We start from the raw sequence: 21,021 nt of genomic DNA, 5'->3' as shown, positions 1-21,021 counted from the left end.
GCAAGTTGACCTCAGACAACAGTATAACATTTTTTAAAAAGCCAGTTCATGACCCCTTTAGAATCACAGGCCTATTTAAAAATAGCCAGATGATGGAAAGTCAAGTGTTGCCACCACAAATTCACAAATGCAATTTCAGCTGTCACACCTGCACATCTATAGTCTTCAGTATTCTGGGGTGGGAGGGGTTGAGAGGACATTAGAGTGGAGTATCATGTTGTAATGAATCTAGTGTGCACCTGTTCAGCACACTATCAGCTTCAGTTATACTCGTGCCTCAAGATATCAAGATCATCTCTCGGTGAGTACCTCCATCACATTTTTAGCTTAAACATCCTGGTTACTAGTTAACTACTTTAGCTTATTTCTATCACAAGTTTTATATTAATATTGGTGATGCCCATGTTAATTAAAAGAGTTAATAATACAAATTATTAAAAGTAATACTTAAATATATATTTAAATGTTTAGATTTTTTTTCTTTTTAAGTAAACCTTGTGAATTTAAACACTGTCAGATAAATGTGCATTATCAGATCTATAAGTGCTTTTGTTAAAATGTCTACTTCTATTATAAAGATGATTGTGCATTTGTACATTGTAAAAAGACACCAGGCTCTATTGAGTGTCATTTTTTTATTTGCTCTAACAACCCCTAAAATTACCTATGTTGGTGTAACCAATGAAGTCAGGTTGATTCAGTTATATTAAATAATATTTTTGGATTAAATAATACCTGTCAAATTACATGTATTGTTTTTTTGTGCAATGTTTTATTAAGATTTAATAATTAAAGGGAGAGTATTTAATAGACACAAACCTATTTATCTTTTTAAAGAGCAATCATTGCAAGAGAACATAAATATTGACAATTAATTCCAGATAATTCCAACAGATGGAAAATGCATGAAAAGATATGTCATTTAAATGGTTCATATATGAGGCAGGCAGAGTAAGAAAATATCTGAGCGAAATGCGTCATAAATGTGGGCTCAGTTCATCCATTGAAAATATTATTTGCAGCAACATAATGCTCTAGGGCCAAAATAAATAAGCTATTCAAATGAAAGGAAACCCAATCATCGTTACAATTGTACTGATTTGCCTTGTCATACAGCTACACTGGGTCAGAAGTAAAGGCTGTTTTTTTCAAGCTGTATTCCAGTGAGTATCCTAGCACTCATCCCAAATCCTCACAGGTATACGCGAGAACAATATATGCAGTACCTGAGAGTCGGTTGGCATGCCTACAAAAACCATAGTGTCATTGGAACATAAGATCCAAGTTAATGTAAGAACAAAACACATATACAACAGGGACGCTTTAAAACAGGAGGAGACTGGTATGGTTCTGGTTTTTGCGTTAAAATGGTTATACAATAATACATAATCTCCATTTAATTTACCGTTAATATTCCTGGTGACTTTCTATCCTTTTATTTTGTATTGTATTGCTATTCAAACATCATGTCTATATGCATTATAAATGATTTAAGTATCTACAGTTTGATTTTTGTTCCTGCATGTTTAAATAACGCAAGCTATGCAAACATTAATGCAACTGAATGGAACTGTTTTGCGTGTAATCAGATATGTCTGGATTGTCCACATATGATTCATCTGTGTCCGATGATGACATTACAGATAATAAAGCTGTCACTGATATCTAGATACAGTGCAGGAGACCTATGATTATGTATAATGTCCGTGTTCATTGCAAGGCAATTAATTCACTGAAATCTTCTATATTGATATTGTCTATAGAGCCTCATCTGGAGAAAGAGAACAGGGAACAACGTGATGGGGTTTTATAGAGAGGGGTTGATCCTCTCTCTTCTAGTCCAGTGTGCTACAGGTAAACGAGTGTTGACACTTTTTGGAGAAACGAACAACAACACATTAATTTCATCATAAATGTTCTGTGTGTGCTATTATTCTATACAGCATTGTTCTTAGGTGTGATGGCACCGGAGATGCCTGATCGTAACCAGTCAACAATAGACTTTCCGAAACTACCCGCAGACTTCAGGGAAATGGCCAAGAAACTGGTAACTTAGTAGCCTACCACAAGATCATTGGTTGCTTCTCATATACTGAAAACACTTATACTAGTGTAAATAGGTGTTTCCTCAACTATACACACTGCTGAAACGTTCTAAACCATCATTTTTATGAACCAAAAATGCCATTTTTTTGACTTCATGACTGTTTTATCTTGCTGAGGCTAATTTCATAGCTAGCATATTATATATCCTTAATGGACATCATTTTTGCACAGTTTAACAAAATTACAGCTTGATTAGAAAGATGCACAGTAAAATATTCTCTTCACTGACGGTGTGGTATAAAGGAGGTGAGGATATAAACAGCTTGTACTTTTATTAACTGAAATAACAAGGATAAAAACAGGAATCAAACAGGAGAAGGCAAAAACGCAACAATTTCAAAAACAAAACATAAAGATGATATTCCAAGAACTGAGGAAACTGAGGGCATTAAATACAAATGTAAATACGTACTTAAACAAGACATTATAGAAAAAAACTAGCAACAGGAACCAAGGGCACAAAGGAAACAGGAACTGAACAGGGAAATAAGAATATTCACACTAAGAGGAACAAAAAACAACAAAGAAGGTGACATTCACAAGTGAGGTTTACCTGTATTTCCTTCACACATCACGTGACTACCACATTATATTTACTTCAGTCATGCTCTTAACAGTCTTGTCTTTAAATAAAATAATTGGAATGATGTAAAAATGTATATCTTTTCTTTTTTTTTTGCTTGTTTAGATTATCTTGATTTTAAAAATGTAATAATTTTCATATTGAAATATTTAAAGTCTGGGTCTGATAAGGGGGGAAAATCCTATAAATAAAATTGTTTACGAGTCATTAACCAAAACAATACATTTTGTCTGTGTGTAAGTCTTATTCAGAAGAACAAATTGCACTTTACAATTACGTTGTTTCATAATTTAATAATTACATTTCCTTTTATTTTTTGACAGATGATCACATGCTTCATGAAAGGTAAAATATCTGAACACATACAGCCACATTTGCCATTATCTCTTAGTTTGAACACATTTGGCCTTACATAATCATGGTATCAAAATGACTTATGTGTTGCACCTGTACTTAATGCAATAAATTATGTAGAGACTATATTACATAAACCGTATGCAAATGTAAGTGCCCAAGGAAACCATGTAGGATATATTTGCATATTTCAGTCGGAAAAAAAAGTTCCATTCGAGCTATCCCAGTTATGCCCTGAAATTTGTTTTATTAATCTACTAGACATCATAATCTGATATTTTGAAGTCAGATTGCAAGATCCAGAACCAGCAAATAAATAGAGTCAGTCATAAAGAGGTAATGTTTGTGTTTCTCAGTCATGCATTGGGTCTTCTCTTTTGTTAAATGATGTGGTTTTGTTATGTTTTAGGTTACCGTGTGCCTGTAATGAACAATTCACTGAACAGGTAGACTGCCACTGAACTGATGATATATTGCCAGGTGTATATTTGAATATTAATGATCACATTTCATTGCATGGAAAACATATTTTCCATTGTATCTCTCAGCTCATATGCACAGAAACAAAACCAGATGATGGAGAGCCCCATCTCTATGTTTCAAGAGCTTCTCTCCTCACTCCCTCCACCCTTCTCTATCCTTCGCTCCAATCAGTCCAATGAGACAGCAGAAGAGCAGGGCCGAGCCTGGGTAACTCTCTATTCCACACTCATATGGTTACCTTCTAACTGGGGTCTTTCAATTGACTTTTTTGTTGTTATAGACACTTATAGTTAATACAGACTAACTCTAACCCAATGCCTAATCCCATCCCAGCAATACAATTTTTGGCAACTTTAGAAAAGACTCTTTATGAAACATTCATAGCGTTTTTTCATATTTAGTACAAGTACATTGTTTGCCAAATCGATATGCTTACATACAGAGATATACAGGAAGATACTCTTATATCTTTATTCTACCTTTATTTTATGTTCATCCTGATGGGAAATCTACAATAAATTCAGAACATTGCTGAGAAGATGCAGAATGTCACCAACATGGGCCATATGATTGAGCTTATGAGGAACACTACGGTTAGTGCTAAAAAATATATAATATAATATAATTAGATTTAAGTTAAGTTGATAGTTAAATTAGGTAACTAATTATGTGGCCTCATATTTGTCGCTTTCCTTTGGTGGCAAAATGACATTAACATACCTTCTCTACCTTCTTTTTAACATTTTGCACTCTCAGGACAGCCCTCAATGTTTTATGCGGGCATTCATGGCTCCTCTTTCCTGGATAGCCATTATGCAGAATGGAACAGACCTCAAAAAAGAGGATCTAACAGAGCTTTTATGGGTGGCTAAACCTTTCTTAGAAACAATGCCTCCATCTAGCTTTGTTTTGCCAGCATTTTCACAAAGCTCTCACCTGGCTGAAATGTAAGTTTATTCCTTTTTATTAGACTCAAGTGACTGAACATATGGAGTACCTTTACCTTATTCTACAATTTTGATGTCAAATTTTGTTTCCTTGTTTGTGTCTGTCATCTCGTCTCCCTCATTATACTCAAGGATGAAGGTGTTTAGCGAGGTGTTCAGCATTCTCTCTGAGGAACAGAGGAATGAGATTATAGGATGGGTCAAAGAGAGAGTTGCACAAAATGAATTTAACTGCAGTCTGAAAGCACCTGTCTCAAGCATCCTGCCCTTTAAACCACTGGAAAAACCTATCATGTGTAAGTTTTGAGGAACCTATAAGCTTTTATCAAAATGTGACCCTGAACCACAAAACCAGTCATGAAGGTGATTTTTTTTTTTTTTTTTTTTTGTGTGGAAATTTTATAGAAATTGAGATGTATACATCATCTGAAAGCTGAATAAAGAAGCTTTCCATTGATGTATGGTTTATTAGGACAATATTTGGCCGAGATACAACTATTTGAAAATCTGGAATCTGAGGGTGCAAAAAAATCTAAATATTGAGAAAATCGCCTTTAAAGTTGTCCAAATGAAGTCCTTAGCAATACATATTACTACTACTAATCATTTATATTTATATATATATTTACGGTAGGAAATTTACAAAATATCTTCATGGAAGATGATCTTTACTTAATATCCTAATGATTTTTGGCATAAAAGAAAAATCAATAATTTTGAGCAATGCTATGTATTGTTGGCTATTGCCACAAATATACCCGTGCGACTTATGACTGGTTTTGTGGTCCAGGGTCACAAATATATAATATAATATAATAATACAATATAATATAATATAATATAATAATATAATATAATATAATATAATATAATATAATATAATATAATATAATATAATATAATATAATATAATATAATATAATATAATATAATATAATATAATATAATATAATATAATATAATAATATAACTAATATAATTTAATATTATATTATATTATATAATATTATAATATAATATAATATACATTTATGGTTAATATAAGACACAAATAATCTATTCACCAATTTTCTTGATTTTTTTAGCAAATGGCTCATCAGTCAAGCCGGTGACTATGATGATGAGCAGACCAGGTCCTGAAGCGATTGACCATCCTGCAATGAATGGTAAATTGTATAAAAGTGGAAGGATGAACTGAAAACAAATATTGAACGGAATGACAAAGTGTTGAAGAGGGTAGAGAAACATTGGGAAAGAAAAAATAACAAATACATAGACAGAAAAGCATGTGGTGGAAAGAAAAGAGTTACTGTATATGGAGACCTGCAATGATACATCATAAACTGAAGAGTGGAACACAGCAAAGATAAACATTACAGATATATGAAGAGAGGAGAATGATTAATTACATGAAAAATATTATAATTAGTTATTATTTTTAATGTTATTTAATATTATTAAGTTGTATTGTATGTATTTATTTATTTGCACTCATTTTTACTTGGAGAGTGTTTTGCAAGCAATCATTCAACATTTCTCTCTCTGTCTGTCTGTCTCTTTCTTTTTTATTTTATATTCAACAGCAGTCCGTACATGTCCTCCCGGATTGCTCTGGCTGAAGGCTAGGATGTTGCCAATGATGGGGCCATTCCTATCCCGACTGCCTTTAGAGGAAGTAAAGACCATCCCTAAAGAACAGGTCCGTGTCTGTGACATGACATGCAAAGCAATATCATAATTCTTATATGTATTGTTCTATGGTATTTGTGTCTCAGAGCCAGCCATACTACCATAATCTAAATCCAAAACTCAGCAAATTCATTGACTATGATAATCTTTCTCTTTCTCAGCTATGTGAGTTTTTCAGGACTCCAGATTTCTCTCCATCTTTTCAAAATGTTAGAGGAATACAGCCCGCCCTGGGCCGGACACTTTTTCAACGCTTGAAACAAGAGTGTTCCAGCAGTGACAATTTCACTCAATACATGGACAGGTTAGGATCTGCATCTGCATGTGTGTTAAGTGCATGTCTATGGTAAATGATATTCAATTTAACAGAAGTGATAGACTGATTCCTCTGGAAGCCATTGCAGCTCCATGGTAAAAATAGAAAAGATTAATAAAAAGTTTAAAATAAGAAATAAAGTCTCATTGTGAGAGAGTCACACTCTGTGAGAAATAAAGTTGCAAATACAAGAGATATAAAGTTGCAATACAGAAAGTCCCAGTGTGACATAAAAAATAAAGTTGTATTGTGAGATCTCAAGTCACATTTGTAACAAACATAGTCACAATTGTGAGACATAGTTACTGGCCACTTTGTCAGGTACACCTTACTAGTACTGGGTCCAACCTTTTGCCTTCAGAACTGCCTTAATTCTTCCTATCAAGAAGGTGCTAGAAACATTCCGCAGAGACTTTGGTCCAAATTGACATGATGTTACATCCTTGATGTGAATCTCCCTTTCCACCACATCCCAAAGGGGCTCTTTAGGATCGAGGCCATTTGATATAGTGAACTTATTGTCATGTTCAAAAAACAATTTTGAAATGATGATTTGATGATTTAAGCGCCGTGACATGGCGCGTTATCCTGCTGGAAGTAGCCATCAGAAAATGTATACACTGTCATAAAGGGATGAACATTGTCACAAAAATAACCATGCCATGTTCAAAGTCACTTAAATCTCCTTTCTTTCCCATTCTGATGCTCAGTTTGAACTTCAGCAGATTGTCTTGACCATGTCTACATTCCTAAATGCACTGAGTTGCTGCTATGTGATTGGCTGAGTAGATATTTGTATTAGCAAGCAGTCAAACAGGTGTGACTAATAAAGTGGCTGGAGAGTGTGAAGTACCATTTCAAATATATAAGGTTTCAATTACTTGAAACAAAGTTGCAATTGTGTCAACAAGTCATATTGTGAGATATCAAGTCGCAATTACATTTTAGATTTTTTGTATTCCATGGACCCTACGTAGAAGAAAATCTTCAAAACATTCAATCCCATTTCATCAACTTCTTCCTGTTTTCACAGATTGGGCTCACTGGCTTGTTTTTTTGATGGCGCTCTGTCTCTGAATCTGAATCTTAGTAGAAAACTGCTGTCTCAGATTGATGCCTGTAAAAACCCTGAAATAGACAAGGTCAGAACTGTTACTTTATTGAATCATTGCTGCTCCCAAATATTTGTAGCGTAACTGTAATCTTATTGTCATTCCACTCAACCCTCCCTCAGGTGAAGAGACAGTTAGTACAGAACATTCTGGAGAAAGATAATGGTTCTTCCAATCCTGAGATGCTCCGGTCTCTGGGATCCTCTGTATCTGTTCTTCCCCTTTCCTGGCTTTCCCGCTTCACCCCTGAGGACATGAGCAACACCCTCAGCAGCTTGAGTCAGGCCAAATGGAGCCCAGCTCAAGCTAAAACTCTGGCTCAGAAACTGTTGGAAGCTGCTAAGGTTTGATTTTCTGCTCAGTTTTTATGAACTGTTTTTATGAACAGATTTTCTGTTTCTTGATTTACCCATTTATTGTTTTCACAAGAAAGTTTTCTTTTGTAGAATATAAGTGGTGAGAAGCTGCTGTCTCTGGGTTCGATGGTGAGAGGGGTGGCCAGCGACGTCCTCAAAAATGTGAAGGCAAAAGGTCTGCTGGGAAATGAAGCCCTGAAAAATATGAGTGAGAAGATGTCCTCCCTACAAAGAACAGCATTACTGGAAGCGGTAAGAATAAGATGAGTTTGTTTAGAAAGAGATGGAAAAGATGAGGAGAAAGAAACTCTTATTACGGCTTTTCACACTGCACTTAACCCTGGGTTATCGTCATTCTAAACACTGCTTTTTATCCCAGGTAAAGCAATGTTTTACACTTGTAATTTGGAAGTGGGGTTAGGTTTACCTGGGATTACGAAACCCTACTCTGGAGTAAGGTTAACACCACTAACAGAAGTTAAAGGGTTCAGGTAAGAAGGAGGCGGGAACCAGTGAACATTCAGTATAAACTTGAATCATAAAATAAACAAACAACAATACGAAAGTAAACCTAAACTAACACAAAGCAAAAACATAAAGTCCAGGCCTGATCCTCTCTTGTCCTTCACTGTCGTCACTCCTCCTTTTATCCTTCCGGACCTCTTCCATGAGACTTGAGACCGGTCATTGGCTCATTGGCATTTGTGCCACCGGCCTCACTCCATTCCCACGGCTCTCAGCCCCTCCCTGCTTGCCACACCCAGGTATAGGTATAGGAACAGTGTGAAAAGACATTTTAGGAATACCCAGGTTTAATTGTTAACCCCAGGTAAATTATGGGTAAAGTGAAAAAAAGTAAGATAACCCAGGATAACGTTTAACCCGGGGTTTAGAATGACTCAGGGTTAACTATTTCAAGTGTGAAAAGCTCTATTGTTTGTAAATTGCAAGTGACCACCAATGTATCAATGAAAGTTGTTATGGCTCCTCCTTGACTCTCTCTCTCTCACTCTCGGTTTTGTCAACTCCTCAGTTCCGCCGTGATGTGAATGCGTCTGAACTAGTGAAGGGATTGCCAGATTCTCTCCTCTCTTCTCTGTCTCTGTCCACGCTGGAGAACGCTGACCTCAGCTCTGTGGACCAGCTGCAGGGACGCGGCTGGACTCCTGCTCAAGTACACAAACTAGACAGTGATACAAAAATCCAAATCTATTACAGTACCATCATTTGTGTCTCTATTTTTTCCTCTCTGTAGTCGGCTTTCCTTTTGAAGAAGATTTTGGGTAATACGATCAACCTTGGCGAATTACGGTGAGACTCTTTATGATTGCAACATAATACTTTTTAAATCTTAATAATAAAATGTAATCTTTTTTAACGTTGGAGAGAGAAAATCTTAAATAAAAAAATAACTAAACAAATAATAATGATAACTAAATGAAAATGAAAGTAGTACTAAATCAATTTAAATCCCTCTAATGAAACTGGCACTACATAAAAATAAATCCCTCTTATTTTTGATTAGGTCTTGTATAAAACATATAATTGAATAATAAAAATGAAGGTTGTCCACATAAGAAGCAGTATCTTGATCAAGCTCACTGTGCTTTCTACAGGAAGCTGGGTCAGGCTGTACAAGGTGTCACATGTGAAATGATTGAAAAAATCAATCAAACTGATGCTTTAGATATGGCACAGACACTTGACAAATCCTGTGTGTGGCTCTCCAGGGTTCAGGTAAACAATATATATTCATTCATTCTCCTAACACACATTCTTTCATCACCTTTGCCACTTTTCCATGATCAAATCTATACAAAACAGAATTCTGGGTATTTTCATTCTCAGATTCGCTGTGCGGCTCAAAAACTCTTTGCAAGTCTGGAGAAACAGAGACCAGGATATTTCAGTGACATTAAAAACACTGAGCTCCAGGCCATCCCAGCTCTGCTGCTCATCTATCTACCGTAAGAACAGAACAGTGGTGTTATTCAACATAAATTTAAATTTAGATTCTTACTAATTATTACATTTACACTCACCTAAAGGATTATTAGGAACACCTGTTCAATTTCTCATTAATACAATTATCTAATCAACCAATCACATGGCAGTTGCTTCAATGCATTTAGGGGTGTGGTCCTGGTCAAGACAATCTCCTGAACTCCAAACTGAATGTCAGAATGGGAAAGAAAGGTGATTTAAGCAATTTTAAGCGTGGCATGGTTGTTGGTGCCAGACGGGCCGGTCTGAGTATTTCACAATCTGCTCAGTTACTGGGATTTTCACGCACAACCATTTCTAGGGTTTACAAATAATGGTGTGAAAAGGGAAAAACATCCAGTGTGCGGCAGTCCTGTGGGCGAAAATGCCTTGTTGATGCTAGAGGTCAGAGGAGAATGGGCCGACTGATTCAAGCTGATAGAAGAGCAACTTTGACTGAAATAACCACTCGTTACAATCGAGGTATGCAGCAAAGCATTTGTGAAGCCACAACACGCACAACCTTGAGGCGGATGGGCTCCCACCGGGTACCACTCATCTCCACTACAAATAGGAAAAAGAGGCTACAATTTGCACAAGCTCACCAAAATTGGACAGTTGAAGACTGGAACAATGTTGCCTAGTCTGATGAGTCTCGATTTCTGTTGAGACATTCAGAATTTGGCGTAAACAGAATGAGAACATGGATCCATCATGCCTTGTTACCACTGTGCAGGCTGGTGGTGGTGATGTAATGGCGTGGGGGATGTTTTCTTGGCACACTTTAGGCCCCTTAGTGCCAATTGGGCATCGTTTAAATGCCACGGCCTACCTGAGCATTGTTTCTGACCATGTCCATCCCTTTATGACCACCATGTACCCATCCTCTGATGGCTACTTCCAGCAGGATAATGCACCATGTCACAAAGCTCGAATCATTTCAAATTGGTTTCTTGAACATGACAATGAGTTCATTGTACTAAAATGGCCCCCACAGTCACCAGATCTCAACCCAATAGAGCATCTTTGGGATGTGGTGGAACGGGAGCTTCGTGCCCTGGATGTGCATCCCACAAATCTCCATCAACTGCAAGATGCTATCCTATCAATATGGGCCAACATTTCTAAAGAATGCTTTCAGCACCTTGTTGAATCAATGCCACGTAGAATTAAGGCAGTTCTGAAGGTGAAAGGGGGTCAAACACAGTATAAGTATGGTGTTCCTAATAATCCTTTAGGTGAGTGTATATTAAGATTTAATCATATGCTAAAACAGGCGGGATATTCTTTTTCTTTAATTTTCCCCTCTCACACGAATCCACACTGTCATGACACGTTCAGAGTGGAGAAGATTCAAAACCTGTCAGATGCTGTGTGTCCTGCTTTCATGGAGAAGATGAAGCAAGTGAACCTGTCGTCTCTGCCAAACAGTTCTCCAGCACGCTACGCACTTACCAGAAGAGCCATCGGCTGCATGGTAATACGCGCACACGCCTTTCTTCTCATGTCTAAAAACCTCACACGTTGCTGTTCGCAACCTATATCACTGCTGTAATCTGACACAAAACAGTACAACAGGATATTCAACCAGGAAAAATGTAGTGTGGGACTTATCCATCATGAGTTGATTAATGCAATCAGACTAATGTGAGTTTAGTTATAAAAAAAATAAAAAAATAATACTATACCAAAGGCCCGTTCACACAGAATGCTTTTTGCATTCCACTTCGCATGCTTTTCATGGATTAAAGCAAAAAAAAAAAAAAAACATTCTTCTGACTAAAAACTATTGTAATAAGGTAATGACACATTTTAGATACCAGTGAAATTTCTCAATTCTCGATTCCAATACCAAAGCAAAAACTATCCTGACTAATATAAAGTTCCAACATTATTAAAGACAAGTAAACTGTCCTTAATAAAATAAATGTAACAAATTACAAGTAAATGTAACAGAACAAAGATACAAATAAAATAAACAGTTAACTTTATTTTTTTCAGGTAGATCTAACAGTATTCAGGTATACAGAAATCGAATAATCAAATGTAAGCAAGTCTTGTATATACTGTATGTGTATAAATGTATACAAGTAAGTCTTTTGATGCTGCAAAAGCAGCGAGCACACCAGTCAAAGATGTACGTCCAGCGTGTGTTTACGTGGGAAAACAATGAAAAAGCAGTGCAGTAGAATACAAAAACACATTCTTAAACAGCCCCTAAATAGTTATTTGTGTATTGTTTAGCATTATCCAGTAGTCAATTAAGACCATGTGACATCAGCGTAAAAAGATATGCCTGACAGGAACTACTGCTGGCACTCTAATCTGTATCCTGTATCTGTGCAGAAGGGGAACGCGTCTGTTCTGTCAGCAGCAGATGTTTTGACTCTAGGCCCTCTGGTGTGTGAGTTAGACCCTGCCTGGATCTCCTCTCTGAACCCCGCGGCTCTGAACTCCACCCTGCAGGCTCTCGCATCCTGTCAGTATATCCAACAGCAAAACAGAGAGAATCTGTTCAGACTGCTTACGGGCACATACGGGTAACAGCATCACACAAACCACAGTGGGTTCACACAACCCACAATCTCACACATAACCTCAGACCTCAGATCCCACATCACTGCTTTTCACTTGTTTATTGTTAAAGAGACTATGCCTGCTGTGGCTTTAAGAGAAGAGCATTTCAAACATTTGAAAAAAAATCTCCAGGTGCAGCTGTAAAACCTGTGCTGAATTAGACATTTTGCATTGCTGTTAATAATATATTTGTCTTTTGATTTGAACAAGGGACCCTGCTTACTGGTCAGAGGAAGACATGAGGGCACTTGGTCCTCTTTTGTTACTTAATGACACTGCTGTTGAAAAGCTGCCATCCAAAGTAAGAATCTCATTTATTTATTTCACAGGTGATTTATTTATTTAATACATATTGATTCCTTAATTTTATTTTGAATGGCACTTTTAGTCCTCCATACCATAACAGATGTGTTATTTATAACTGACAGATATTATTTTTCTCCACAATCTTACAAAATAATATTTTTTTGTTCTTTTCTATTTATCAATCCATCCCTCTGTCCTGCTCTTCTGTCTTGCAGAGCTGGCTGAAGTCATATCTGTCAGACCTGATGGATAGTTTGCCCAGTCAGCCCGGGGTTCCTCCTCCAAAGGAATTCCGCTCTTGGCTTGATCTCTCTGCTCTTCGCCGCAAACTTTTTGAGCTCAAAACGAGTAGCACAATACAAAGTCGCAGGAAGCGTGAAGGTATGTGTGCCAGAAAGTGGTATAATATGGTAGAGAAACAATATCGGTCACACTTTAGATTGGGGTCCAATTCTCACTATTAAAGGGATAGTTCACCCAAAAACGAAATTTTTATGTTTATCTGCTTACCCCCAGGGCATCCAAGATGTAGATGTCTTTGTTCTTCAGTAGAACACAAATGAAGATTTTTAACTCCAACCGTTGCAGTGTGATAGTCGTAGAATGCATGTCAATGGGGATATTTTAGGGTTTGAGAGCAATAAGAGTAAAAACACATAGACATACGAATCCTTATTAAACCATGCAGCTCATGGCAACACATTGATGTCTTAAGACACAAAACGATCGGTTTCTGCGAGAAACCGAACAGTATTTATGTTATTTTTTTACCTCTTATCAGAAGAATGTCATCTAGTTTTCCCAACGCCATAACTTCCGGCGAATAAGGTCAAAATACTAGCGCGATCAAAGATATATATATACAGATGCCTCATTCGACCGATCCGCGCAGGCACTAATGAGGAATCTATGTATATATCTATGATCGCGCTGGTATTTTGCATGTATTTTGCCCTTATTCGCCGGAAGTGATGGCGCGGGGACGGCTGATGCAGAGCCATAGAAAAAAATTAAATACATTTTTAAATATGGATATTTTTCTTACACAAACGCATCGATTCGCTTCAGATGGCCTTTATTAACACCCCGGAGCCGCGTGGAGCACGTTATTTATTTGACAGACAGATGCATTTTTTATGGACTTCAAAAACAGAGCAACTATTACTGCCATTATAATGCTTGGATTAGCCAGAACATTTTTTATATAACTCAGACTTTATTCGTCTGAAAGAAGAATGTCATATACACCTCGGATGACTTGATGGTGAGTAAATGATGGGCTAATTTTCATTTTTGGGTGAACTATCCCTATATCCCTATAACTAATTATTAACTATGAATTTTGCCTCAATAAACTCCTAATTACTGCTTATTAATAGTTAGTAAGGTATTTGTTATTGGTATTGAGTAGGATTAAGGGATGTAGAATATGGCCATGCAGAATAAGGCAGTAATATGTGCTTTATAATTACTAATAAACAGCCAATGTCCTTGTAATATGCATGCTAATAAGCAACTAGTTAATAGTGCGAATTGGACCCTAAACTAAAGTGTTACCAGAATATCTTTATGAAACCAGACAGTTAATGATATATTTTCTTATTATTCTCAGAGAATAACCAATAGTGGAAATATTAATGAACTTTCTATCTAAAAATGATAATAAAATGCCATTGTCTTGATTTTCATTTTCTGGCAGTGGCGGTTTCTCTCACAGTAGTGTCCACTCTTGAGCCTACACTCAATTATATTGAGGACCTAAAACAGGGGAATGTATACTGGACTCCCATCCAGTTCAATAGAATGACCGTGCAGACTTTCAAAGATGCCGTGCCAACATTAGGAGAGATAAACAACTACAGCACAGAACAACTGGCTGCACTCAGAGCAAAAACTGTGGAGGTACACACACACACACACACACACACACACACACACACACACACACACACACACACACACACACACACACACACACACACACACACACACACACACACACACACACACACTACACAAATTTTACATTCTAATATATCCACAACAGAATCTAAAACATGTACATCTTGAATGCAGTGGTCAAAGACAATGTCTATTGTTTATGGCAGGCATGGGGTAGTGTGTCCAAGTTGAATGAGTCCCAGATTACTCAACTGGGCTGCATCTGCCAGAGTTTAAGTGCTGAAGAGCTGGGAAACCTCAGCATCGCCTCACTGGACACTTTGGAAATACTGACCACCTGCAACTTTACCCAGGCACAGGTAATACAAACAAGCACACATTCAGTCACCAAACAGCATCTACAATTTATATATGAAATATGGTAAAAATGCTATAAAAGAAGCATATGTATTTATTTATTTATTCACACTGCCATTCAAAAGTTGTGGGTCAGTAAGAAATTAATACTTTTATTCAGCGAGGACACATGATCAATAAAGACATTTTTATTTTTTGTTATTCACCAAAGAATCATGAACAAAAAATTGTATCACAGTTTTCGCAGAAATATTAAGCAGCTCAATAATTTTCAACATTGATAATAAGAAATGTTTCTTGAGCACCAAGTCATCATATTAGAATGATTTCTGATTTCTGATCATTTGACACTGAAGACTGGAGTAATGATGCTGAAAATCCAGCTTTGCCATCACAGGAATAAAGTACATATTAAATACATTAAAAAAGAAACCAGTTATTTGAAACGGTAATAATATTTCACAATATTACTGTTTTTACTGTATTTTTGATCAAATAAATGCATCCTTGAGAGACTTCTTTCAAAAACATCATATAGCATAGATTATTTATTGTCATATAGCATAGATTAAATGTATACACAGAAAATACAAAAACAAACACAAATAAGCAAAGCAGAAAAACAAACATAAATCATGAAAGTGATGGATTCTGCAGAGGACAGCAATCTGGCAAGCCTTTGAAAAGGTGACTAGAGTCAGCGTGGCTGGACTAGGACGTCTGGAGATGGTGGGACTGGGACAGTTTATCTGTGGTCTACAAACTGCCCAGGTTGATCAGCTCAATTCCACCAGCTTCAGGTACTTGCACATTTGTGGCTATATGTTCATTTTCAAGTATGTTTATGTACACAGCAGCACAACAAAACTACTGTTAAGCAAATACTGTACACAGACCTGGTCATTGTGATGTCCCGTGATATGTGTCTTTACCAGGGAGGCAGTGGAGGCGGTGGGCCGTGCTTCTTGTCTCCTGGACGTTAGAGAGCGTCTTAAGGAAAAAGCAGCGGCTGCATTTGGAAAGCCAGAAACTTGGACTGAAGCTCAAGTTAGTGTACTGGGCAACATCATTGGTAAGGAAAACTACTTTAAGTTTAATATATGTAACTAGTTTATGTTTAAAATGTGAGAACTGCCTTTATCATTTAATGTCTCTCTAGCTGGTCTAAGCACCGTGGAGCTGGGACGTCTAAATTCAACCGTCATGCCATTCATTCAGCCATCCGCCATCCCTCTCATACCCTTGGATCGCTTAGCTGTAAGTTTTCTCTCTTTTTTGCAAACTTATCTTTTATTCAGTTCCTGGTTCAGTTATTATCACATATCTTATGTTGCATCAGTTCTTAAAGGTTCAGTAAGTGATTTCTGAGAAACGCTGTTGCAAGTGGATTGGACCGAGCACCAAAACATTTTGTGGCCAATAAGCAGTAAGGGGGCGTATACCCTCGTGGGGAGAGAGTGAGCAAAAGGGAGATTTGAAGAAAGACTGTAGAAAGAGATATGACAGATTATACACATTTGACACATTATAAAAGAGAAAAGGTCAGAGGAATATCACTGGAAAAAGAAGTGTTATGATCATGCAAGAGCTTTAGGACCCACTTTAATATTAGAAAAGCTTTCCAGCGCTGGAGAGGCCTAAGCGGGAAGGCCTGAATGGATGCCGAGGTTGTGTTGTTTCTGCTCCATACATGAGTAGCATTGGTTTTGAGTGTGTGCTGCTGCTGGCGACTAGCAACAAACTCTTGCTTGTGTATACTCTTGTGTACTATATGTCATTTTTTTGTTCTTACTTGTTGTTCATTCGTCATCTTTGCTTTATTTTTCACGAAACATATTTTTGTGTTTGTTTGGGTTCATTTCAAGTATCAACAGTGTTCAACAATGTTTCTCGAAAATCATTAACTGCACCTTTAATTGAGTTGTTCTGTAAGTCAAGTCACTTTTATACAATACAGATTTTTCAAAGCAGCATCACAGTGATAAACAGGAAAATAATGAACAAACTTCATCAAATTTGAGAAATTTCATTTTTTTGCGATGTTGCAAAATTAATCAATTATGAGACAAAGTTGAATCAGCTATACTTCTCACCCAATAATAATGGGCGAATTCCAATCGTAAGTGAGCATCCCTATGCCCTATACTCACTTCGAAGGGCAGAGCCTTTGACATAGGGACTTAGGAGGGAGCAGGGGAATTGAGTGTCTTAACCCATTTGTGCCCAAATTTTTCTGAATGGTTTCATGCATATAGTCATGTTAATAGTGTTCTATGTGAACATGTTCTACATTTATTTTCCCCAGGTTTTAGTTTTTTTTCTTGAAATTTGTATTTGAATGTGCGGCAACTATAGTTGCCGGTGGGCAAATATGTTGTATGCACCCCTTCAATGTCAAATTTGACTAGGAGGAGAACATGTGGCATCTAACTCAAAATAACTGATTTCAACAGATCAATCTTTATTCATTAACAAATGTATTGTGTATAAAAGTCGAAGAACGTTCGATGCAAACTCAAAAAAGCTGCATCTATCTTATAATCTGTTGAATATGAAAATACAACAAACAAATACATTTGTCTTAAAGTGGTGGAACATATTGCAGAACAAAGTGCAGCCATTAATTTGCCCTAACACGGCATTGTGTATCAAAAAGTTAAATGAAAATAAATTAATATAATGACGAAAAAAATTACATCTATATAACAAAAATACATAAATAAATAGTCCCATAGTATTCAATGGCTGACTGTAGTAGGTGATTTCTACATTCTACATAATTCTATTTCTAATAATGTAAATGTAAACTCATTACTTGTCTGAATTTCCACATTATATTGGAATCATAACTACTAGTCATAAAAAGAATTATGGTCCTTGACCGATTAGAATGAAACGCATCCATTCCAAACTGGATGAAGGGTCCTCAATATTTTGGCCCTTACAAGACATATCATAAAATATATTTTTCCCTATCGAATTAAGGTCTACTGTACAGTAGAGATGTCAGTAAAAGGGTTAAGTTATGTTTTAGGTGGGATATTATGAAAGTAAAAAGCACTAAAGACCCATTATATGTACTTACAAGTCATTTGCCCACCGGCAACTATAGTTGCCGCTTGGATTTTTGACTAACTGTACGAAAAAACTATAGATCTCTTGTAAGAATTGTTTTGTTTGGATGATTCTAGAAACCTTCACGATTATGTAGATATATATATATATATGTCAACAAAAAATACTTATTAGTAACATGAAAATAACCTTTCTTTGGGAGGGTTTGACTTCATTATGCTTCCTGGAAGTAGGGGTAGGAAGTTTGCAGCCTCATGTGACAGGAAGGAAGTTAATACCTTTTTTTTTTCTCTTGAAATCCTTTGTTTGGCTGTGTCATTGAGATTAAAAACATGGATACTATCTAGAAAAATACTTACAAAAGGAAAATGACAACTATACACTATAGCCTTAGATGTAGCCGTTTGGAACACACTTGGTGTAGGGAGCAAAGACAGACCACGTAATTTCATCATTATCTTCACATGGAATGTTACCATGACAACACAGTGTGCGTCAATAACCCATTAGCTGTACTTACAACAGGGATTTCTTATTATTGCTGTTAATATAAATGTTGCAAATAAATATACATTGTATAAATGTTTTTAAAATATGCTTTATATGTGTGTGTGTGTTCTCTCTCCGCTCTCAACTTTAAAACTTGCCATCTCTTGTTTGGACACTGCAAGTGAACACCTAATGTATCTACTATTAAATTAATTTCTTACCTATGCAGCCGATTTAAACTTCATATGAAATCTATGACATAAATGTGTGTAAAATATCACAAACAAAACAAAACAACTTGAATTATTCTGTATACAGTATATGTTAACTTGAACTCTCCCATGGCGGAGACCTCCCATCTAGCTTTAAAATTAATCTCAAGGATTCGCCACCCTGGGTCACATTACCATAGACTATGGCTGCATCCGAAATCGCTTACTTCTCTACTATATAGTAGGCGAAAAACAAGAGTAGAATGTCCGAATTCACAGTATTCATAAAAGAGGAGGCAAAAGTACCCGGATGACCTACTACTTTCAGTGGGATTCTGAAGTGTGCATACGATGGACACTTTACTATCCCATGAGGCCACGGGAGACGATTTGTGAATGGCAGCGGCGCAACTGCCACTGATAGGTCACATGATAATGACAACATGGCAAATGTACTTACGTCCGGATTACATTCATCCTACACACATTCATACCATATAGCATATACAACATGCTTTTTAATGGTCACTTATTCAAAATAAGTACCTACTCAAGAGAGCGTGCGATTTTAGACGCAGCCGTTAAAATTACCCTTAGCTAACAGACTTGTGGAAGGGCCCTTTGTGAAGGGATTCAGGTGTTCACTTTAATTTGGAACGCAAACGCCCCTACAAATGGCATCCCCTTTCCCAAAGTGCCCTTCAAGGATGCAACAACGCCATTCGGAATTCACCCAAAGAAGTTATTGTTATAATTTGTGTTTAGGCACTGTCGGTCAGCCAGTTGAAGGCTTTGGGTCCTGATAATGCTGCCATGGTCACAGAGGCTCAGCGCGCAGGGCTGAGAGTCGATCAAAGGGCTGCACTGGATGAAGCCGTGGGACTGAAAACTGCACGTGCTGAACTGCCCACTGTTAACTCCAGCACGAACCCCAGTGGATTAGTCCCACTGCCACTAAAAGCAGGCAAGTGACAGGAGAAGGTTGAGGAAACCTGTTTGAAAAACCAACATAATCTCACAGGAATTCAGAACTATTTTATATTTTGCTTAATTGGTGGCTAATTGTACGCTCTGAGATCGGTTTAAACCCCAATGACGGTGTAAGTTTAGGGGTGGTCCTTCATAATGAGTTTCTTTCAAGAATAGTACGTTTTTGTATGATTCAAATCATACGATTCAATCGTACAAATCGATTTTCCTGTGAGATCGGGTTGGAAAAACCTGTGCTGGTGACAGTTGTCCAGAATGTACACATTTAATTTCAATGTGACTCAGTAAAATAATGAAGGCCTGGTTTCACAGACAGGGCTTAGATTAAGTCAGGATTAGGCCTTAGTTCAATTAGTAAGTAGCTTTTATAAATATACCTTAGAAAAAAAACACTACTGGTGTACATCTTGAGACAATATTGTAATACATGTCAGTGCAAGTTGCTTTCAGTTAAAACAGCTCAAACATACATTTTAGTCTGGGACTAAACTTAAACCTTCTATGTGAAACCGGAGGGGAAAATCTTCTACATTATGATTAGGTATGTTTCTCTTCCTCCTCCAGGCGCAGCAGTAGAGAGCATGACAGGATGTGCCCTCCTCATGCAGGCCATCGTGCTGATGTTACTTAGATACATTCTCTAAGAAGAAGGGTCAAAGGTCACAGGATGACATGTGTCAGATGGTATATTCACATGTTGATGTATGATCATGTAAACCAGTAGATTAGTATCTGGCCATTTAAGAATCGCTATATTTCAAAATTATTTTTTAAAACTTAGTCATTGTTTGCTCATTTTAACTTTAATCTTGAGCCAAAGATAGTATGGTAATGCAGGGGTTTTATAAGACTGGGGTCTATCCTATTAAATGTATTTTAGATAGAACCTATATTTGATAATACTGCTGTTTAGATCTTTTCAAATATCAAACTTATTATTAAATGAGAGATGTTAAATACTGTGCATACTTCATTAAAAAATAAATAATCAAATTATTTAATTCCAGTTAAATGTTTGTATTAGAGGTTGTGTTCCTTGGAAATAAATGATAATTTGAATAATTTGACTTTCACACCCTTGTGGAGTCACCAGTTTGTCTACTGTGGTCGGTTAAAAGAGAAGTTATGGAAATTATTCAAAATGGCTAGTACACCTCATTTATCATAGAGTTTATCTGAAATGG

At 36.7% G+C, this 21,021-nt stretch overlaps 1 protein-coding gene across 1 annotated transcript; it reads left to right on the top strand.

The window, feature by feature from the left end:
* The first annotated feature begins 236 nt into the window (after nt 1-236).
* On the top strand, nt 237-20,909 carry otoa (otoancorin). The gene is made up of 30 exons (XM_079836679.1): nt 237-301; nt 1,764-1,854; nt 1,944-2,047; nt 3,013-3,034; nt 3,453-3,489; nt 3,592-3,733; nt 4,051-4,119; nt 4,283-4,473; nt 4,606-4,769; nt 5,559-5,639; nt 6,057-6,172; nt 6,324-6,466; nt 7,512-7,620; nt 7,713-7,934; nt 8,037-8,198; nt 8,980-9,120; nt 9,202-9,257; nt 9,563-9,683; nt 9,795-9,913; nt 11,271-11,406; nt 12,276-12,469; nt 12,717-12,807; nt 13,028-13,193; nt 14,512-14,714; nt 14,921-15,073; nt 15,729-15,871; nt 16,007-16,143; nt 16,231-16,328; nt 19,613-19,811; nt 20,402-20,909. Exons 2-30 carry the CDS (start codon nt 1,800-1,802, stop codon nt 20,479-20,481), a joined length of 3,654 nt encoding a protein of 1,217 aa, XP_079692805.1. The 5' UTR covers nt 237-301; nt 1,764-1,799; the 3' UTR covers nt 20,482-20,909.
* The last annotated feature ends 112 nt before the right edge of the window (nt 20,910-21,021 follow it).

The sequence above is a fragment of the Gobio gobio genome (assembly GCF_949357685.1).
Source record: "Gobio gobio genome assembly, chromosome: 15".
Classification (NCBI taxonomy): domain Eukaryota; kingdom Metazoa; phylum Chordata; class Actinopteri; order Cypriniformes; family Gobionidae; genus Gobio; species Gobio gobio.
The sequence above is the reverse complement of the archived record's forward strand: the minus strand, read 5'-3'. Positions and strand labels throughout refer to the sequence as shown.